The 23,823-nt window shown below is 37.6% G+C and overlaps 1 protein-coding gene across 1 annotated transcript in view; it reads right to left on the bottom strand.

Annotated features, from left to right (window-relative positions):
• Positions 1-23,823, bottom strand: part of LOC115926055 (reversion-inducing cysteine-rich protein with Kazal motifs-like) — a 69,042-nt gene that overhangs the window by 5,188 nt on the left and 40,031 nt on the right. The window contains exons 4-19 of the mRNA XM_030990383.1: positions 15,090-15,137; positions 14,089-14,122; positions 10,233-10,424; positions 9,387-9,551; positions 8,726-8,844; positions 8,376-8,478; positions 7,991-8,051; positions 7,630-7,842; positions 6,808-7,100; positions 5,538-5,723; positions 4,671-4,875; positions 4,042-4,134; positions 3,337-3,401; positions 2,733-2,860; positions 1,419-1,554; positions 502-609 (exon numbers count right to left, since the gene is read on the bottom strand). Of these exons, the coding sequence (XP_030846243.1) occupies positions 502-609; positions 1,419-1,554; positions 2,733-2,860; positions 3,337-3,401; positions 4,042-4,134; positions 4,671-4,875; positions 5,538-5,723; positions 6,808-7,100; positions 7,630-7,842; positions 7,991-8,051; positions 8,376-8,478; positions 8,726-8,844; positions 9,387-9,551; positions 10,233-10,424; positions 14,089-14,122; positions 15,090-15,137 (2,149 nt within the window). The remainder of the gene's footprint in view (positions 1-501; positions 610-1,418; positions 1,555-2,732; positions 2,861-3,336; positions 3,402-4,041; positions 4,135-4,670; positions 4,876-5,537; positions 5,724-6,807; positions 7,101-7,629; positions 7,843-7,990; positions 8,052-8,375; positions 8,479-8,725; positions 8,845-9,386; positions 9,552-10,232; positions 10,425-14,088; positions 14,123-15,089; positions 15,138-23,823) is intronic.

Raw genomic sequence — 23,823 nt, 5'->3', positions numbered from 1 at the left:
CCAGGCATTATAAAAGGAAGTTATGATTATTGCAATGACACTTGTAGCGATGATTATAATAACTTCTGTTTGGAATGCCTGGTTGACAAATAAAACAGTCCACTGAAATAAGTTTTGACTCAATTTAGTCAGTTACTAACAATTCATTTAAAAAATAGTACTGCTAATGCCATCATCAGTACAACAATTTTTATAATTATCAATCATTATAATCCTCATTGCAATCACTTTCATAATCAACATAATCATTATCATCTCTATAATCACCATTACAATCATCATCATCATCATCATCATCATCATCATCATCATCATCATCATCATCATCATCATCATCATCATCATCATCATCATCATCATCATCATCATCATCATCATCATCATCATCATCATCATCATCATCATCATCATCATCATCATCATCATCGTCAACATCACTACAATCACCATTAAATAAACAAAATATTATAATACAGTCTTCCACCATTTTTTAATACATACCACAAATTGGGCAGCAGCTGCCTGGGGGTGTCACTGCTACACATATATCAGGTGCAGTAACTTCTGGGCAGTCTACCGTCGTGCATTGTATCTCTATATCTTCCTCCCCTGAAAGACAGAAAATAATGTCTCAAATTATACCCTTTGTGACAGTTAACAAAAAAACTTGCTTTCAAAATCTTATAGCTTTTACCATCCCAAGAGTCAAAATTTCTAGATGAACCCCAATACTGAAACTTGTTTGTCAATAAAGAATTCGTCCATCTACCAATTTTAGGTCTAGCACTGTGACTGTAAAGGTGACATTTAAAGGGCTGAATAGTTATAATAATAATAATAATACATTGTATTTCTATAGCGCTTAATACAATGTTTCTAAGCGCTTTACAATTATACTTCAATCATTCACTTAGGTGAAATAGATACGGTATATATTTTTTTTAATTCTCTCTTTTTTAGTGGAAGGGCTTATTTTTCATAAAAGGGGTTAGTTTCAGCAATAATTAAGTAATAATTAATTACATTATCTGGCAACCGTTTCTTAGCGGTCAATTTCCTACACTAAATGAACTGCTAACTTCAACACTGAACCTAACTAACCTGAACCCTGTCACAATCTTAACCATAACCCTTCATCTATGACAAAATACATCCGCGAGCAAATATCAAAGTAATAAATGTTGGATAATCTTCTTTCGCTTATTTTTAAGCCCCATTGCACTAGTTATAGCTACTTGCGCCCTCTATATAGAAACAATGCCTAATCGTGACCATTAGTCCCCCATGATCCCCTTTTGCTTATGTTAATTGAGAGCTGATTCGCTGAGATGACCACCTGTCAGTGAACATGCAGGGTGGTCTTATCCCTCCTGGCCAAACTAGAGCAGCGGGGCTTTAAAACATTGACAATGACTTACCTGTGAGCGTACCCACAGCCTGACAGGGACCGTAGTAGTCTACTGTAGTCCTGTCACTCCATGCCTCGCATTCACTGGAGTAGGTCTCTCCGTTGTGACCACAGACCTGCTGACTTATCGAGCTATGACAGTCCATCTGAAAATAACAATTCAATTTCAATTTCGATTTTATTTATTCATCATCCAACAACGTAAAAACACATATAACAGCCGTGAATACAGTCAAACCTGCTTTAGTGACCACCTGTCTACAAAGACCACTTTTTGTGTTTCCCATGGGCGGTCACTATAGACAGGTTTGACTGTACATACATTGAATAACAATAGATGAAAGGATACCTGTAAAAAAAGCATACATGTATGAGACTTGTGGAACAGAAAGAACCTGAACGTATCATATTAAATGATAACAAAGGGGATACAAATCAAATATAAACATTAAATACCCTATACAGACTCAACCCCCCCCCCCCCCTCTCCCAAGCAACACTAAGATCGTTCATCCATTCATGAATGAACCTGCATTCAATCAGCAGATGTATGTATTATTACCAAAGCTCCTTCTCTCCCCTTTCCTTTTCTTCTCTGCAAGTCACACTCTTTTTTATTTATATTTTTATTGTTGTATCTAAGTTGAGGGCTGCGGGCATGTCAAGCTACTTTGCTTATTTCTGTAGCCCTCCTGCATCTAATGTATGTTAATTATGCATTCAATATATTTGTTTAATTTTGTTTATTATCTGTATAAAATTATATACACTTAAACTATTGTATCAAACCATATTATGTTCATGAAAATGTATGATGAAAAAGAAAAAAAAGATGCAGAAACCAATAAATCAAATTAAATCAAATCAAATCATATCAAACAATAACTTGTTTATCTTCAGAAGATATGAAGTCATTTTTCTAAATAGGTTATACGAGAAATTAGAATTAATGGTTTTACACGAAAGCAAAGACTATTTTGGAGCTAGCTAAATTGATTTGTCGACCCCTGTTCAGCCCGTAACATTCATGGAAAAAACCCTTCCGTCATTTGGTGCCTATTGTGTGCAAAATTGCATGTGTAGCAAAGGAGCGACTGTGCAGAGAGGCATAGAATGCAACCGAAAGGTTAAACACAAACACTAGTTATACCAATGACATTAAAAATGGTAATCCTGAGAAAATGTAATAAGTAAAAAAAAATAAACAAAGCTAATACTGGAATGCTACTCATTATTGGGTCATATCTAACAGATTTTTGTTTTAAATGTGGATTAAATTTAAATGTGGATTAACTGTGGATTAACAGATGGATTTAATCCTTACCTGACAGCGCCCTCTGTAGGCCAGCTCTCCTCCGAGGCTATGCAGCGTACACATGTTAGGATGCGTTCTATGGTTGGTGTCACATACTGGAGCATAGGTATCCAGGTCACAATCGTCTGTCGTAATAACTATTTGGAGAAGAAAAAATGAGGATAATCATGTCAGAAAATCTAACCACAAGATATCAATTCAAATAGTTATATGAACTCCTTTTAGGCTCTTCTGTGCCTGAAAAAATACTGAGACAGAAGTGGTGTTGAACAATGTTAAAGGACTAATTGGGTCCATGATTTTCTTCCAGACACAGGTACATTCATTATAAATATATGTGACAAATCTATGGATCTTATGAAATGAATTTAAATGACATGAAATGGAATATGTTTGATAAATTTATAAACCACTGCCCGAAAACCTGGTAGTATAAAAGGGCCGAGTGAACAAATTTGCAAACTCAGACCAATGCTTGATTCTTTTAAACTCACATCTGGAAATATCACACTGATATCTTTTACTTTTTTGATAATCACATTCTTGTCTGAGAGTGTACTCGGATAGCAATCTTACATATAATTTTAAAATATTGCTTAAAACAAGAACTTACTGCAGTCGTATTGAGGACAGTCGGCAAAATTCACGCTGAGGCATACTCTGCGCTTAGGAACACATCTACGACAAGAACAAGGGGAAAGAGATCACAAAAATTATCATAAATATAATGACTGATGTAACCGTACAATTTTAATTTTTGAAGTTCATGAACAAGAAATATGTGGTTCCTATACTAAGCCTAGAGGAATGAGTGGAGTCAATAATATAAACATGTAAAGATTGGATGGAGACATGTATAAAAAGGTTACAGAGCACAGTTATTGCACCGGATGCACATGTTGTTTGAACTTAATCAAACACAAAAGGTTGAGGGCAACTCCATATGTTTATGGTGCATAATTTCCAGTGACTTGATATGAATAATTTTTTTGTTTGTTCGATTTGTATCTCTGAAGTTTCTTTTTATTAAATAATATCAGATTAGACCATCAAATTGTTGGAAAAATATAAGTTTGACTGCCCTAATTTTACCCTTAGTAACATCATCACTTTAACTCCTCATTTGACTCCTCATTGCGGATAATATAAAAGTTTGTTTGGTCTGTTGTTAGTTTTTTTGCTGTGACTAAAGTATTAACCCTTCGCTTCCCGGAATCGGATGGCTGCAGTACTAAACCTATAGGATTGGCAGAATTTAGTGGTCGACAGGTTAAGAATTGTGTGAGGCTCTGGAGGTCATTATGAGTACAATTCTTACCTGTAACCCAGATTACACGGGTTTGATTGACAGGGTGAATTCAACGCACACGTTCCTATTTCAAGCTGCTCGTCATTAAAGTTACCAACGCATCTGAAAGAAGAAAGAGATACAACATGATAAGTCTAAGTATCTATTATTGACCCTAAAAAGGCCAAGTTAATTTTAATGTCTCCTAGCCAGTAAGGGATCTCAACTTTGGAGAGACAAAAAAAATCAGAAACTTATCAGAATATAGACAGAAAATCATACAAGTATAAAAGCAAATTAAAATTATTTCTATACCAGGGCCCAATCTTATAAAGAGTTGAAATAAATCGCAACTTATTTACGATCAAAATCAATCACAACTATGTAAATATGAGATAGGAGGCTGCAAAGTTGCGATTCATTAGAGAATTTGGGATTTATTTAGATCAATCGCACCTCTTTATAAGAAGTTTTTTTTAAAATTATCACTGAATAATTAGTCATATATTCATAAACATGTACAAGTACTTTAAATACAGACAATTCTGATGGTTGAAATTTTAGTATTATTTTCCTATGCCTTGATCATCTTGTTCCATCATTCTGCATTATAAAAGATTTCAAAGGACCAATTAATGAATTATTTCAGTGAAACTCACTTGGCAATGCAAGCGCTGGGGTACGTCTTGCCATTTTTGGCGCAGACTGGAACAAACTGATCGGTGCAGTCGCAGGGCAGGCCGGTGTAACGTCTCCTCTCTTCAGAGGTCATCTCGGAGGTCAAGCACTGTCGTTTGGAGCAGATCTCATTGCCGCCAAAACACACACACAGATTGCAGTCAATGTGGAAGTGACTGGCGTGTTCTGCAGAAAAGAGGAAATGGACGACAAGGGTTAGAAATAAGGTTAGAAGTACGGTTGGTTTCCTGTAAAGAGAAGGGGAAGGAAGTCCACACACTTTTGTTATTGTTTACACAAACAAGTGTATCATTAAACCCACTCTACATTATTTTCTTTTGTAAAAAGACTGGAAATGAAATATTTCTGCACCGGACTTAGCTATCACCAAGTCACATTTTGGCACCTTAAAATGTTGTTGACTGTGAGAAGTGATTTTACAAGTGTTTATGATAGATCACCTTTTAGTGAATTTGAACTACTGGTGAATGAATTCCTGTCAAGATACACATTTTTTGTTGACCAGTTTTTTTATGAAGAAGTTATCTTAATAATTTAAACCAAGGGTAAATACATTCCTGATGTGAAATACATTTTTTTTGACGTTGACTATAGTTTTTGTATAGAGAGGTTATTTCATTTGATTTAAACTAAGGGTAAATAAATTCCAGTTGAGAAACACATATTTTTTTACTAGTATTTTTGATGGAGAAGTTATTTCACTCGATTCAAACCAAGGGTTGATGAATTCCTGTCGAGAAACTATTCTTTTTGATAGAGAGGTTATTTCACTCAATTTAGACCAAGGATTAATAAATTGCTGCTGAGAAACTTGTCTCACACCGTACCTTTCATCTGGCCGCTGATGAGGCACATCTCGCTGCGTTCGCACTGCAGAGGTTGGCAGTGTTCAAGCTGTCCGGTGGGTCCACACACGCACGACTGGTAGCAGTCCAGATTCTCCCCTGAGTCTGGCAGACGCACGTAACTACCGATGGGAACGAGGAAGGAGGATGCCTCTCCAAGACGACAACCTGCAGGACAGTCAAGAAGGGAAATAGTTAATAGAGTCATGATCAAAGATATGTGCATGATCAGTCAAAGCTGTGTAAAGAGAGTAATTAAATCCAAGGGAAACAGAATTTACAGACACCCTACAGATGGTCGTAAACTGATGGTGTAATCACATCGTAGAGAGTATTGCTAAAGAGGTTTTCTTGGCAGCATGTTGGAACAAGCATGTACTCCTCACTTATCTCTTGGCCACCCAATTTTAGAGGTTATACCCCCAACCTGGCCCTCGAGCCACCTTCTCACCTTGCCCAGCCTCACCCCTCCTTCTATTTCCCAACTACCCTCCTGTTTCACACGTCCCTTTCGCCACCTCATTGTCATTGTTACAGGGGTCTGTCCCCATCCCCAACCTCTCCTCCATTGCAACATTATCCTGCCCATACCCAAATTTATTTCCCAGCTATCCTAACAAAACTATATACCCATCTGTGTTGCATGTATAATATTTTATACAACACCTACGTGGATCCTTGTCATTTGATTGGACGATTGTTGGTCACATGATATTCAATAGATGGTATATTGCACGGTCGTGCATTTTTGGTTATATGCGCCGTCTATTTTTGGTTATATGCGCCGTGCATTTTTGGTTATATGCAGACTGCGTATCTCTCTGCTGCATGTGCGCGCGCGTATCCCTGCGTGTATCTGACGCGAAGGCAATCTGCATGTAATTGAGAAGGCTTGACTCGAACTGTAATTTTTCTTTATAAGGAGTAAAGCATAATTTGTTGATTAACGTTCTATTAGGTCTTCTTCGATGTTGTATAAAACAAATAATGAATGTTTTTCATTCGTTTAATAGTGCAAATATTTTCATTCGTTGAAAGATTAACGTTAATTCTATTCAACTCGGCTGACGCCTCATTGAATAGAATGTTAATCTTTCAACTCATGAACATATTCGCACTATTGAACTCATAACCATTCATTATTTGTATAATAATAGTGGCAGACCCTGTTTGCCACCTCTGTATCATTGTTACCAAGGGTCTGCCCCGCCCCCTCCTGCCCCCCTCCCCCAGTCTTTTCCTTGTTACCCACCTCTGTTGCATGTATGATGTTGGCAAACCTCCCGATGGCCACACATCTTCCTATTCACCGAGCACACCCCATTCGCCACCTCCGTATCGTTGTTACAGGGGTCCGACTGGCAGGGCGTGGTGATGTCCAGGTAAGAGGCGTGGTGCTGGCTGGGGTCCAGGAAGGGGTTCAGGGACACACAGGGGGCATTGTCATCAAATGGGGACAAGATGTTGCATAATCCCACGGGGTCGACGCCCTTTGCCAAGCGGGTGTGGTCAATGCACTTGCTGAGTATGTGGATGCAGTCAGATCTGTGCAGGATTTTTAAAAAATGGTTGATGATTGATTATGGAATATGATCAAACCACTGCACTACAGTAATTTTGATCAAATATAAAGCATCTGATAATTTGCATTTGATATTAAAGGCATCGTTTAACAATGTTAAATCTGAGATGCATGGCCCTACATGGTATCAGTGTCTGTGATATGGTGTAATATTGAAGCCCTAAAAAATTGTGCTTCAAAATGATCAGGAAGTGCCTCCAAAAATTAAAAATCTTTGAGTGACCGGTTTTACCATACTCTTTTCCCCCAATAGACTGTAGTGTTATAAAAACGGTTAGGAAAACGCAAAATTTGATTTCGATTTCCAATTATAAATATCTTGATAATCAGACAGGCGATCGGCTTGTAAAAGTCATGAGATTCCTGACTGACCTAAAGGTTTATCATTATGATTGCAGCATGAGCTAAATCCAGGATTTTGTTTCAGAATCTGAGACAAAGTTACCCAATCCCTTCCTTATAGAAAACTTGATAAAAGAGGCTTGAACTTACTTGCAGATCATATTGGTATGGGTTTTACGATGACATGGCTTGACCTGCAGTGTGCATGCTATGGTCTTCCACATGTCGGACTCACACTCTGCAATGTTGAGCACGGGAATGTTCATGAAAGGCATCCGGATCAGGCCCTCGCTCCACAGCTGCATGTCGTAGGCGGCGCCCTCATCGGAGCGGATTGAACAGCTTCTGAAAAGATCTGTAGGTCTGTTGGAGAGATAATACAAAGGAAAATGTCAAAGGTTGGGCAAGGGAGCATATGTCATCTTTATATATAGAGAGAGAGAACAGATTTACTTTTTATCTTAGGAATGTTTCAAAATATGTGTCTCTTTAATAGCATTGTTATACTGACCTGTTATTGAAGTGTGCACAATAATCCAGTCCACTGCACCCGGCCTTGCATGGTTCTTCAACTGTAGAATGAAGTAGGTAGGAATGAAACAAACAAACAAACATAATTACATTCGAACAGAAGTGTGCCAAAGGATAGGTTGTTGTCATTGTTGCAATTACCGTATGTCATGGATGATGCTAATAAACGTGGGAGGAAAAGCTTGCTTCTATGAAGAATATTTTTGTTATCTAATAAATGAAGTGAGGAAAGGGAGTGATATCCATGTACATATGCTTTACATATAATTCAATACCCTGATTGATTATTTGTTCAATCTAACCCCCTCTAAGTCATAATGGAACCTTCGTCCATGCACAGTGATTGATAGAAATGTAGAACATACCATCTGCTAAGCAGGTAAGAAGTGCTTCCTCAGCTGGCTGATAGCGACAATGTTCATCAAACTCATTCCATGTGTCCCTGTTGGACAATGATGGGGTGTAGAGCTGAATGGAGAAACAAGAATTTTTGCTTGATGAAGGTAATAAAACTTCTTTCTGCATTTCTTCAGAATACATCATTATCAACAACATCATACCCATCATCCTCTTTATCAGCACTGTCATAATCATAATCACAATATAATCCTCTTGCTGATTGCCATCAACGTTGTGTCTAACAACACTACTGCCCCTGTCCCTCCCCCTGCCCCTCCACTGCCCCTCCTCCTCCTCCTCCTCCTGTCTTGCTTACCTTGACACAGATATCCCTGCATCGTGAGCTGATAGCCCTCAGACAGCACTGAAGGTTGGCCCCATCTAGAGCACCAGGGTTGGTGGGGCCTATTTCAGGATGACTGATCTCGTTGCCAGCTGATGGACAGTGAAGAAAAGAGACAAAAAAAACAATGGAGAAACCATGATCTAAAGAGATGATCAACTTTACAAATTTTAACAGGTTTCCTTCCAATGTACATCTATCCCGCTTGCATTTTTTTAATTGGGATTTCTGTTCCTTCTTGCTCTGTACTCTCATGAGTTTAACATGAAAAGCTTCAGTATATTTGAATCAAAGATTGTAAACACTACGTCATTAATATAAAATCAATTTCAGCTTTTATTGCAGATCTTTAATCCAAGTTAACTATATTTACAACAGAAAAAGGAAGATAAAAACTGTCAAAACTAAAGATATGAAAATGGGAGGATAAATAGGCCAACTGATCATCCAAAATTTAAAGCCCTTAGAAACATAGGTGGAGAGGAGCAATGCAAATAAAATGCCTTGCTCAAGGACTTAAGTGCTGTGCTGGGGGGGGGGGGTTGAACCAACGACCTTGGCATTCCAAGTCTAGTGATTGAACCACTCAACTATGACGCCTTCCACTACTTGAATTACTAATGATAAACTGTACCTGATACGAGAAGAAAACACCTCCACATTGCATCGTTGGGCACAGGTTGATCGCATCCCTCTTCCAAGGCATTCATAATAGCGCCCTCTGATGTCAGGTTTGTTAATGTCCGACGACAGACCTCCCGACATCTAGGTCTCGTGGAACGCTCACAGCAGTGTAAACCTGAGAGGGAGGAAGAGAGTTTGGATGAAACTCACTTGTATAAAGTAGGACGAGAACATGAATTGTGTGCACTATGACTATACAATGTAAGTACCGTTGTGGTACTATATGAACAACACCAATAATTCATTGATTTGCGTAATGAGGCCGCTATTGGCGGAGGAATACTAGAAGTAAAGCACTTTCAAGATGGTCACTTATACATGAACATTGTCTACAATGATCTTTTATTTATCTGTCCATTGATCATTCAACATGGTGGCAGCGGTGGGCTTTGGAATCATGATTGAATCAAATGGCCGGAGAATGTAACACTCTTAACTGAAAAAACCATTTATAAGTATACAACACATAAATAGTCATACTGTTATCTAAATAGTATTAGTAATATGATATCATCATCATCCTCATCATCATCATCATCATCATCATCACTATCATCATCATTATCATTGTCACTAAATATCATCATCATCATCAATATCACCACCATCATTGATATGACGACCACCATCACCATCACCATCACCATCATCATCATCATTGTGACCTCCCAACATCTAGATCAGGGGTCTATCATCGGACATCATCATTATCATCATCATCATCATTGCCATCCTCCTCTCCTCTTCCTTCTTTTTAACCTCTTAAAAACCACCCACGTAAAGATCCTTCACTTACTATCTCTGGGGTTATGTCTTGGAGCCATGATGTTGGTGTAATTATAAACACATTGCTTGATGCGCTCATCGGAACAGTAGATCTCTATGTCCAGCCCCATGTTATCCGTCGGGAGGGGCGAGTCAAAGACGTCCTCGCATTTATTCCGACACTGGGTACCTTCGTGAGCCAGGCTGCAGCAAGATTCACGCCCTAAATGAAAATAAAAAGAAAGATTAAAAGTTTAAATGTTGGTTAAACATCATATACTTTAGATAAAATTCTTAGATTTGAAACTCTTACTATATTTTTAGAGTATTTCAGAAAGCAATAAAAAAAAATAAGACAAAAGAGGTTGCTATCTGGGTATACTGTCTGTTTGGAGACAGAAGGGCATTAAAGCATATCATGTTACACAGGGTTAGTGCTTTTCTTGCTCCAAACAGATGATGTGTTCTATTGCCAAGTGCCCTGCAGAAAGGCCTTATGCAAACTATTAAGAGTTTCTCTGCTAACACCCATTAGATAGATAGACAGAGAGATAGATAGAGAAAGATAGATGGAGAAATATAGATAGATAGACAGATAGATAGACAGACAGACAGATATATAGATAAATGTATAGATATATAGATAGGTATATATGTGCTAGGTAGATAGATAGATTGGTCAATAGATTGATAGATAGACAGACAGACAGATAGATAGATAGAAAGATAGACAGACAAAGATATATATAGATAGATAGACAGACAGATAGATAGACAGATAGATCATATTGTGTTGCAGAGAAGCATGACCCATAAACTCTTAATTATAGTTAACAGCCTTTTATTTCTCTAAAACAATATGATCTAAAATCTTGTGCTACATGTACATTGTTAACACTCTTCTGGTTCTCAGCAGATAATCTCAAACACATTGATCTATCCCGCAAGTATAATATTTTAAGCAACAACCAGGTATAATACAAGTAACAGTATAGCAGGATCATATTGTAATTAATTGTATTGTTTCAGGTATAGTGTATGTGCAATCAAATTACATGAAGGCAATGTCCATTCCCACACAACCTGCATATTCTAAGTAAGCCTGTGAAGTCAATTATTCTACGGCCGTGAAAAATCATTCAACATTTCATTTCAGTCGCAATTAAGCTGATTGGCGAGAAATAACAAACTCCAAAGTTCAAGTACATCGTAGCTCACCATAAAACAAACATAAAAAGCAATAGGTGGGAATGAGTCGAGAGCACTTGTCCAGATGTTTGATAATATACCATGTTCATAAACTAAAGCCATTTATTAATTCCATGAGGCCAACTTTGAAGAAGAAAAAAAAAGAATTAAAAAAGAAGTATTGCGAATGGAAAAGCAAGTTATTCATAATGGGTTTTCCTGATATACATGTATCTCAATTCGCCTTGAATTATATTTAAGGCTTGAATAAAAGACTGATGAATAAAGGTATACGGTGTTGAGTGAGAAGATTATATAGGCCAACTTTTATATCACTCTGAATTGTATAGGGCTACTTCAAAACTCAAACTCAATTACCCCTGCTGATTTGATTAAGGGCAGAAATTATTAGAGAAACAGATATTAACCCTCACATTCCCAAGCTTTAACCCCATTGACTTTATACATGTACTTCTACACATCTTTGTGTCTGTGGTAGTGAGAGGCTTAACATGAAGGTTTAATTAACCAACAAATATGAAGAATGTTATGAATTTTAGACACTCAAGAAAAATGAATATGTATAGAAAAAATACCACAGATCAGCGTAATTTATCTATCTTATCACATCATATCTTACCCGTTCATGTAAATTAAATACATTGAAATAAAAAACTTTACATTTCAATTTCAATTTGTATTTTATTTCATTTCCAACAGAAGGATAAACAAAGGTATTACAGATATTATTACAGAAATCATGACAAAATATATGTACATATTCATTTTTAGTATACAAATACACTGTACTCATAAATAAATTATTGAAATATATTATTACAAGAAATTCTTACTTTCTGAGGACATTGTCACCTTTCGACCCTAAATTGAATTCATCACCATTCCCATACACGCACTGCCAAACACCCAAACCCAAAATGAGAGCCCGGGATCGAACAAACCACCCACATCCCACGATGATGATCGTCCCGCTTCCAAAATTTATGCCGCGTCACTCAATGCGATGTCGTTCACACCTAATCATGGATTGAGATTGTTTTCCAAGCCAGCTTGAGCTAAATGTATTTATACCCGGTCTTTCCCTCACTTTTTCCCCTCACACGATCCTTCCTATTCTCTTTTTGCCATTATTTCTCTTGCTTTTACCTCACACCGTCCTTTCAATTTTATCTTTTCTTTGTTCTGTATCATTTCTGTCCAGTTGTATCCCTACTTTGTATTTTACATTCGTCTTATACAGTTTCCTATTGCCTCATAAATTTATCAAATTGATATAGAATTGCATTTTTCTACATCAATTCAAACAAACTAGATACAAAATATTATTCAAAGCTGTAGGGTCTTGCTCAAGTTATTTTTCCTGCAGAGATCATCTGATACAAGCAAATAATAACATTGTTCCTGTTTATAAAGGGGCATTAATGTCTTAATATTTGTAATGTTTAGTGTCTTCATTTTTTGAACTGGGAGAGGAGAGAGTAGATGTAAGAGTTTTCCCGTATTTTTCACAGATAAAACCAACTTTCTCTGCAACATGAGATTCTCCTGTGCTGCACTACTTCAACCCCTCACAATTTTAACAAAAATATTACCTTATATTATCATTGAAATCAGGGGCAGATTTAAGGGGGGTCACAACCGGCCTGTGCCCCTTAAAAACAATACAATGTTCCTTCAATTCTTTCAGTATACAAGTATATTCCACCCTTTTTTATTGCTTGTTTTTCAAAACTGCACCTATCCATTTTACACAATACTGAATTTGCCGTTATCCAGCACGTAACATGCAATCACACCCAACCCCATCCCACAGACACAAGTTATTTGAATTCCTCATTCGGCACATTCGATTATAAAAAGACAAAGAAAAAACAATGACTGCCACACTTGGTTGGTGTTTTTTCTTTACGTTCTGTCCATCACCATACCAATGAGTCTGGCAGGCAAGAAATTCACGGATTACTGCAAACGGTGAGAGAGGTGGCACATATCCTAACGTCTCTCTTCAAGCGCAGAGGAAGAGGAGTTTCTTTTTTTCATCATTTTTTCTGATTAGTTCACAGTTTCGCTTGCAATGTTTTGACGGGGGCTCTCTATCCCTCTCCCCTCTTTCATCATTTATGTACTTCTCTTCATCTCTTTTTTTTTCTCTCTCTCTTTCTCCTTACTTTTTGATTTTCTCATAACCTTAAACCTCTCTTGCCCGACCCATCTCTCTATCTTTTATTCTTCCAACTTCCCCTCACTCTTTCTTGTTTTTTTAAATAAAATCATTTTTTCCCTCACCCTTCCCGCTTTTCTCTATATATCTATCAATCTCTGTTTTCCATCAATCTTTCCTCACCTCTCTTTATAGCTCTCTCTCTCCTTCTCTCTCACCCCTCTATCTCTATCTCTATATCTCTCTCTCACTCTTTCCCTCCTTTTTTTAAAAACCCCTTCTACCATTTACTCTTCTTCCCTGATCTGTCTATAACTACAGTGTATCTCTATTTCAATCTATATCCATCTTCTTCTATCCCTCTCTCAACCGACAACCTATTCTACTTGATTTTTTAGTTTCTTCCCTCTATCTTGCTGTTCTCCGTTCCCCCTATCCTTCCCTCCCTCTAAACATTACTGCGAAACCCCTAAACTCTGGGGAGGAAATGGCTACAAAAATTGAGTGGATAACTTACTTTCATATCTGTCCAAACAGCCAAACAGATCTCCCTGTGGATCAAAAGAGACAGAAAAAACAACTTTATTATAAATTCAAACACTTTTTCTGCCTAAGCAATTTTACAGTCTATAAAAAATAAATGTCAAAACTTTGCATGTAATACCTCAGTCACACTGCCAAACTGACTTCACACGGCAACCATTCGAGGTAAGGTAATTTTTTGGTTCTGTATATTGCCGGTCTGGTGTTGGTCTGTTTAGTATATGACTGGGGTATGAATGAGGCAATAAAACTACCGGAACAGTAAAAAAAAAAAAAAAAGCTACCTGCAATAATGGCCTCTATATGTACTGCTTATTATAAAAATATATCAAGTACAATATGCTTTTCTTGATTTCTGTTTAACTGAAAATGGTTCTTGGTTTGTAAACAATTCATTACCGTACTAACTATCACCTATAACATTGCAAATGGTTAAGATAGGGGCAGTAAATGTTTCCCTGTAACATAATTTAACTGCTTTGATGTTGCAAAATGGAAGAGGAAAGATTAGGAGGTTATGATATGTGATCTACATTAGATATTAACTCATTAAGCTCCAAACCTCATATCCTCCTAAGAAAACCACAAAAAAAAAAAAAAAAAAACTTCTTCCATTCTGTGTCAAGGATAACATATCCACTCTACTCTTAAAAGAACAACACTTTGCATGCACAAAATATTGGATAATTTTGTGAGTGGTCCAAATCTGCAGAAATTTCATGCTATGAAATAATGAAACACAACACTGATTTACTTTTGTGTGTGTGCAAACTTGGTGCAAGCACGTGTCTCTTGTCAAGAAAACAGTCGTTACCAATTTAGTTTACTTTGCAAATGTTTCTACTCTGATTGTAAATGGTATACAATATCCAAACTGAAGAAAAGCCAATAGTATTACTACAATACCATAAATGATACAAATGTTTGATGTTTGATTTTATCCTCAGTTTTAGGATGAACAAAAAATGGATTTACCTCTTCAGAATGGGTACATGCCGCTGCTACTTCAGAGAAAGAGTGCGCCTGTAGAAATAAAAGAAGAAAAAAACAAATGTTTAAAACTGTAGATGAGGTCAACAAAACACAAAAAAGGGATAACAAGTAAGAGATATTGGTACAAAATCAAAAGATATACAGAACGATCTCTTACAGAACATCAGAGACTTGGATAGAGGTGGTGCACAATGTTCCCTTCATTAAAAATATATTCAGCCTCCACATAAATTTACATATTCATGGATATGCATCCATGAATTTGAATCATTAATCAAATCTCAAGAGTAAAAATTCAAACTTACAGTACAAAATTCTTTCACTAAAAGATTTGGCAGAAAAAATTGCAAGCAATAAATTTCACAATGAGCTATTCTCTGTCCAGACACATTGTAGAATACTCAGAGAGAGAGAGAGAGAGAGAGGGAGAGAGAGAGAGAGAGAGAGAGAGAGAGAGAGAGAGAGAGAGAGAGAGATGATAGAAATGGAAGTAGAACAGGATAAAATCTGAAGTTGTAGAAATATCAAACAGGATGGAAACAAATAAAGAAAAAGTAAAGGAGAACACATCACAATTGAGAGAAATTTAGAACAATTTTTATATTTCTGAAGCTCGTTTGTTGAACACCATTTTTTCCCATTGACATATCCGCAAGTGTGAATACCATCACACTGGTCCATTAATTTCTTCTTTATTCTCATCAGTGCACATTGCAATGGTTAAAACAGACTGGAGTAAATCACTTTATTCAATCAAAGATATTATGATTACGAGCCAAACACCCAAAGTGCTGAATGATACGCCACCAATGATGGTTTCTGTCTCATCCATGGCTATCCACCAACATGCTCGATAATAGCTCATTTTAAAGGCAGGATTAACTTCTTTTTTTTGTCTTGGTATTAGACAATACAATAGACAGGGCTTAAAACAAGTAATGATCACTAACCTTTAACAATTTTTTCTTATAGATACCATGGCTACTTGTTCCTATTCATATTAAACCAACATACCCCCCCCCCCTTCCTCACACCCCCCCCCCCCAAAAAAAAAGGAAAGGTAAGAAAAATTTGGGCTTTTTTTTGGGGGGGGGGGGGGGAAGCTATCATCAAAATCTAAATTCATTGATGATTACTTTACATATACCGGTATATTCCAATGAAAAAGTTTTCTTAATTTTGTACATTACATCATCTTCTTGAAAAAATGCAAATGCATATACTAAGATACACATACCAAAACTACAAAGGTACACTAACTTGCCTCGTGGAGTCCATACAGTCCCAACTTGCAATGCATATATTTCACAAGGCTATATATCGTCTCTTGAGAGTCAGGGGTGTGTTAAACTCTACGTAAAAGTATATACGGTTAAAAGATGATATATTCCTACTGTAGTACAACTTCAACACTGTGGAATAGCATGGGCTTCATGGTATGCCTTCACTATACTTTCACTTTAACGCATCTGGTTTGTAGATGCTCTTCACAATCGGTGAGAGTAAAGGGACGGGATAGAATGATGTATTTAACACTGCTTCGTCGCAAAGGAACACTCTATCTTGATCGCGTCTGGAATTTTGCGGGAAGGAGGGGAGAGGGACGGAATAATGAATTGCCCTTCCGCTTCGTTTAGAGAGGTCTACCCGTCGTCTGGCGTTATAATATGGAGAGACGGTCGTATAAATGGCCGCTTGTCACATGTCACGGCGTATTTGATCTTACATTCTGGTCTGGACACAATGAAATGCAATCAGGGAGCCCAAGACATCGGCCCCATGCGTTTTCTTGACGGGGTTATACTTGTTGGGTTTGCCCGCTCCTAGACTCGTCTAGGACGTAGCACGTGTTGCTAATGCCTTCTGTATCCGGTCGTGTGAAACAATTAGGACCTACAGGTATTTCACCCAAATATAATATAATGCAAATAATGCTTATTCTATTCTTTCCTATTTCCTCTTTTTGTCACATTGCCTATAAACAGGAGCAAGAACAGTCAGTTTCACTTTTCTAACTTTCTATGGTTACAACGGACCTATGGCATTCAATTTTACTCAAGGGAGGAGGTTATGGAGAATCTATAACTTTACGCATGACATTATTGCATTCTGGCTTGGTATTGAACCCGGAACCTAATAGCTTGGAGTCCACTACCCCAACCACTGAGCCATCCTGGATCAACCCCCCCCCCCCCCTGATGAACTTCAAATCTCACAAAACACCAATGAAACAAGGAGGACTTCTCGCTTGGTATCAAATGGGGTATGGATTACATCATAACAGCGACAAAGTAACAACATTGAAATCATATCACATGGGGACACCTTTTAAATACACGGACAGGATTTCACACGACAAAGGCAACCACACTGCCCCACCAAGCCTATAGCATGTGAATGGGGGAGGGACTCAATGGGGACACACGTTGCCTCACACCAATTTGTCAAACCGCATTTGCAGGTAATTGGCATCCAGTGGTTTTACCAACTGGGATAATTCAGACCCGCTGATGATCTACCACATTTGGCAGAATTATTTTTAGGTTCGGGGTTGAAGTTGGAGTTTCTGCGGCACGTTCTAAAAAACTTTTTGCCTTTTTCAAACCAGTCAGTCATCTTGAGCTCTGAAAAAAGCAGTTTCTTGCCTTGACCACATACCCAACTTTCACACACTGTATGCGGCCTAATGACGCATGAGATTAAGAGAAATTGGGACAGTTTTATAGAGAGATTATTGGTTGAATTTACTACAACTTTTAATGCTTTTAGCAGCAACAATGGAATAAAAATACTTTTTGAGTTCTTTTAAATGGCAAAGCCAGTGTTCAATGCACTTTTGTGCTTGCAATACTAGATTTCATGACATAAATCTTTTGAAAATTTATATTTCCTCCTTCCCTTCTTTTCAATTTGTCCCCAAACCTAACCTACCAGTTTCTCCCCCCCCCCCTCCCCATCTCAGTATTTTGTTTCAATTTTTGCCTACATCTTTATCCACCTCTCTACCACTCTGTCTTCCCCTCTTCTATCTTCAGTTCTTCCTTCTCTCTTTCCCTTTGTTCCTTCCCCTTTGTTCCTTTCCATGTCTTTGTTCTCTATCTTTCTACTGATCATTTTTACACCTCCGTGTATCTCTTGTATGATCGCCAAGCACAAGAGAGGAAGATGAAGATGGCACGACCGACCGACCGGCCGACTCCCACTTTTCTCCCTAGATCTCACGTTCATGTGACCTTGAAGCCCATTTCACATTCACCAAAACTAATGGGATAATGCACCTTTCACAAGGAAGTGTATATGAAAAGATATCAAGAGGATGGTAACCCCCCCCCCCCCTGCCCTTCCCAGAATATTATTGATCATTATCAGCATAATTAATTAACACCTATCTATTTAATATCTAATCTCCTTTTCTCCCAAGACAAAATGGATCCAACTTCTCTAACATCATTGTGATCTGAGCATTAATATGAAAACAGTCAAAGCTGGTTTAAAGTCTCGGCCACAAATACCATTACGAACGGCTACGAACGGCTACGAACGCCGTACGAACGATTTTCATACCATTGAAATTCGGGAAGACCATAGAAAAACGGGGAGATTCGTACAAACGCATCGTTCGTACGAACCTTTGTGATCGTAGCTTAATAAACTGGAAGTCAAATGATGTTTTCTGTATACATAGTCATATATCACTTTTAAGCAATGAGAAGAAAAAATACTTCAGAAAGGCAAAATCAACTAAAATATTATGGTGATTGTGAACACAAACAGAGACGAGGGTCCTACCCAAGCCTTCCTCTGCAATACAAGAACACTTTTATTGTGTAGTGTGAACAAGACCAAAGAGGATGGCGTTACATGTCCTTCCCCCCCCCCCTTGGATCCATCTACCATCCAACGCCCGCCGAGATAGATGAACACAGGAAAGGGGTATCGCTTTCCAAGATCAAAGGAGAATCAAGGTCAACGTACACCCCTAAGAGAATTTATCATTCAATATTCAATATTCTGGAGGCCTTTTTGGTGTAAAACTGATCTAAAAGAAGATGGTAGAAGGGGGGTATTCAATGACAGGAGGAGGAGGAGGATTGGATGACTTTTAAGCAAATATGACCATGGGGGCGTTCACACTTCTACTGTATTGACATGGAATTTCCTTGTCTGTTGTAACTGTGCATAAATCCATAATCAATCGTCAATAATTAGTCGAACAACTTACTTTCATCATACTCATCGTTTGGTACGTACCGACAGAAATTGAAATTGAAGAATGATAGTGATAAACTCAAATCAAATTGCACTAAAGAAGAAAGACGAATCAGGGGGTACAAATGAGAAAGAGAGAGGGAGGGAGGGATGGAGGGAGGGAGAGAGGGAGGGAGGGATGGAGGGAGGGAGGGAGGGAGGGAGAGAGAGAGAGAAGGGCCAGCTGCATCACACAAATGACGACTTGTTAATATCATAATGTGAACTAGCCCGGCACCATGGGCCTAATTGTACTTAATGCCAGAAAACGCAATACTTGAAATATTATCTGATGTTTGAATCTAATGGCTTGCTGGCTGTTGAGAATACCATTATATGTTCTTTGGAGGATTTTATGCAAATTGTGTGATAATCACAATTTGAAATCTTGCTGTTTAGAGATTACTTTCCCTTCATTGATTGTGCATTACATTTTTGTTTCTCATAAAGATTGTGTTTATCGATACACTGCTATCTCTGTCAAGTTAAAGAGGAGAAGTAAGATAGAAAGAGAGAGAGATAGAGAGAGAGAGAGGAGAGAGAAAAGAGAGAAAGTAGAACAGGATAAATAAGAAGAAAAAAGTAGGAGGAAAACAGAAAAAGAATAAATAAGAAAAGGAAGAAGAAGAAGACTGAGGAGATAGAGAGAAAGTAAGAAGGTATAGACTGAGAGAAAGGACAAGAAAATAAACATGAAAAAGATGAATTAGAGGAAGAAGAAGAAGAAGAAGAATAAAAAGAAAACGGAGAAGAGGAAGAAGGAGAAGAGGAAGAAGAAGAAGAAGAAGAAGAAGAAGAAGAAGAAGAAGAAGAAGAGAAGAGGAGGAAGAAGAAGAAGAAGAAGGAGGAGAAGAAGGAGAAGGAGAAGGAGAAGAAGGAGAAGGAGAAGGAGAAGAAGAAGAAGAAGAAGAAGAAGAAGAAGAAGAAAAAGAAAAACGAAGAAGAGGAAGAAGGAGAAGAGGAAGAAGAAGAAGAAGGAGAAGGAGAAGAAGAAGAAGAAGGAGAAGGAGGAGAAGAAGAAGAAGAAGAAGAAGGAGAAGAAGAAGAAGGAGAAGGAGAAGGAGAAGGAGATGGAGATGGAGAAGAAGAAGAAAAAGCAGAAGAAGAAAAAGAAGGAACAGAAGAACAAGAAGAAGAAGATGATGAGCAGGTACAAACTGAGAGATATGAAATTATGGTTCCTAGCTCGCAGACAATAAGAAAGCATGAAAGGTGATGATGATGTTTTATTAGCAGTGTATAGTTTGGATAAGAGCATGTCAGTCTGTCTGTGCTTGCACAGGTGTACATGCCTTGTCATAATATTGCGGTGAGGCACATTGGGGAGATGAATCTAGCGCTTCTCTAACGCTTCTCTAGCATGTAACTGTCATGGGGAGGCTGTTTCCCCGAATGTATAAAGATCTTCATTTTAAAAGGTATTGCCATTAATTTGCAGTTTTGTTTTGTTTTTTCTGCTGTTCTGAGAATATTCAGAAAAATAGGTGTAAAGATCTTTCTAAGAGACTTTATAATCATTTTACAGTTTTATTATTAATTCTTTAAAAAAATTCATGCACATGCTTGATATATACCATTGGTAATATTATATAGCAATTTGTTTTTTCATTGAAAATTCATCAAATCTAATTACTCTTTCAAATTCTTTCAAATATGCAAAATGAATGAATCTTTAAATGTGGGATATTTGCAATAATTTTCCTACAGGTACGTTGAATTATCAATAGAATTAATTGAATACAATAAATTGCTAGATTTTTATAGTTGGGAGCTTTGAGTACGAGTATATCAATCAAACCTAAAGATTACAAGAGTTCTAATAGCATGTTGAAAACACTTTTCAATTTAACAAATATATACTCATTTTAATGAAGAAATTACAAAGCCTGATTTACCAGTCTTGAAAACAAAAAAGTGAATGAGCAATTACAGATACGCTCTGAAGCTCGATCTTGCTCTTCCATAACAAAACATGGGGCGAGACTTGAAAAGAAAATATCAAACCCTTCACAGAACATTTTAAACCGTGATACTGGCATCACGGAGGAACAAACGCCTCCAGTTCTCACAACTTTACTCCACCCACATCGACCAGCGAAAAGATCAGTTCCTCTACTTTCTCTTAAGCACGGAAAAATGAAAACACAACAACATCGAAAACATGGCAGTCCAAAGTACATGTCGCCCTGTGGCAAAAGAAAACCCACCTAATTTTTCCTCGGCTTGTTCAAGAAATATTTTGATAGGGAGCGAAGAGAGGTTTAAGTAAAGCGAATTAACAGAGAGGGAGGAAGAGAGGGGGGGGGGGGGGGGGAGGGAGGGAGCTCAAAGAACAACATGAAAACATGAACATGTATGAAGAATAAAAATCATGACATATTTTTCCTCTTTTTTTCTTCTTCGAAGGAACAATCAAAAGGTGGGAAGAGTGGTAGAACGGGTCTTATTTTTGGATCCCGAGGCATCGCGGTCTTCCCCTCCGAGATGTTATTCGTGACGGAGGAAAAAAAGTGCAATGGTTAGGATGGATGAGAGGTAGAGGGATGCGGGCGCCGCGGTCCGTTTGTGTCGTGATTTGATGTTTTTGTGATGATTTTTTTTCTTTCTTCACCCCCATGTCCCGCTCTTCAATCTTTCTTCCATTTTGCTCCTACCTTGCTTTGAGAAAGAGATAATGGATTGTGCCGGAGGAGAGTGGGGGAGTAAGAAACAGACAGGCAGAGAGAGAGAGAGAGAGAGAGAGAGAGAGAGAGAGCATCTGCTGACAGCCAGAAAGGTTTTTAACCCAATACAAAATGATATGAGTTTATGCCCTACTGGTGCTAAGCGAATGAGAGGACAGACAACTTTCATAATTCATATGCACAATTCTACAGACATTACCTTCGAAATTTGAATCGGCTTGATTGTGTTAACCAAAGTTTGATGGGCACATTCCCATTGCTTCGTTAACCTGTTCATTTAATAAGACGTTGTTTCCACAAACACGTTGGGATGGAGGTTGACGGGTGAATGATTTTTTTTAAAGACTTGAACTATATACTTAGCACATGTTACTTAGGCATGAACAGAACTTCATGTCATATCAAAATTCAAGAACGGAACAATGCATTTCTATATGCTACGTCTTCAAAACCATTAACATTTACAGCTAAGAAAGAGCTCTAAAATGCTTTTGTTAAGGTGCTCTGGTAAAATAGTAATAAAATACATGAAACTTACTTACTGAGAGGTATCTCACTTCAACATTACCAAATATAAAACAGTTGCCATTTCTTTCTGAAATAACTTATAAAAAAACAAAACAGAAAGAGAAAAAGAGAAAGAGAAAAAGAGGAAGAGAAACAGGTAGAAAAATAAAGGTATAATCTCATAGAAAGAAAAAGAAAGAAAAAGAGAGAGATATAGACAGAGATAGGCAGATAGATAGATAGATAGATGGACAATGAAATAGAGTGGGAGGAAAGTGGGCGAGGAGAAATAGAGAAAGATAGAGAGAGGGGGTAGAGGAGAGAGCTGAGAGAGAGAGAGAGAAAGAGAAAGAGAGAGAGGGGAGAGAAGGAAGACAGAGAAAGAGAGAAAGAGAGGGGAAGAGGAGAGAGAAAGAGAGAGAGAGAGAGAGGAGAAAGAGAGAGAGAAAGAAAGAGAGAGAGAAAGAAAGAGAGAGAAAGAAAGAAAGAGACAGAGAGCTGAGCTGAGATTTACCATGATGAAGATAATGATGATCCATTTGTCTGGCAGAAAACCAATGTAATCAGAGATGGAAAAGTACACACAGAGATCAGTTCAAACATTACCTATTCCATCAATGTCAAGACATTAATCTCTGTATCTGTCTGTCTGTCTGTCTACCTGTCTTTCTGTTTGTCTGTCCGTCTGTATACTCTACATATTTATCTCTATCGTATACATATGACATTTTTATCTGTCTGGCTCTACTATCTCTAGCTATTTGTCTTTTTCACCTCTGGATATAACTTTAGAACATACATGTTTGAAGATCAGTTTTAAATACGATTCGAAGCAACATTGTGAAGGAAATGATTATATAAGATCTCTTATTAAATGCACTCTAACTTTCTCTGTCTTTAATCTATGCAAAAGAAAAGACAGAGTTCAGAAACAGACATTCCAATTTTAATCCAAGCATTGGAAAAACCCAATTTGTCCTTTGCACTACAGGTGTAACTTAACTCCTCAACCTTTCTGTTAAATGACATTGAAATAAAGAACTGGATGATAGAGGAAAATTCAATACATGCAATATCAAGAAAATGGAAGGGTAAAAGTTGGATATCTTTCATGGCACACAGATGCTAGCTGTTGGCACTCCAAACTTCTTAGTTTTCTTTTGTCCTTATAAATTGTAATGAAACTATAAAGCAAAGGATTACCTTGCCACAACAGACAGTGTTTTCGTGCTTGTTCAGATAATGCTCCAGGAGAGCTCTAAACTTCTACCTTTTAA

This window comes from Strongylocentrotus purpuratus, unplaced genomic scaffold (assembly GCF_000002235.5).
Source record: "Strongylocentrotus purpuratus isolate Spur 01 unplaced genomic scaffold, Spur_5.0 spur5_scaffold_19, whole genome shotgun sequence".
In the NCBI taxonomy this organism is placed as follows: Eukaryota; Metazoa; Echinodermata; class Echinoidea; order Camarodonta; family Strongylocentrotidae; genus Strongylocentrotus; species Strongylocentrotus purpuratus.
The sequence above is the reverse complement of the archived record's forward strand: the minus strand, read 5'-3'. Positions and strand labels throughout refer to the sequence as shown.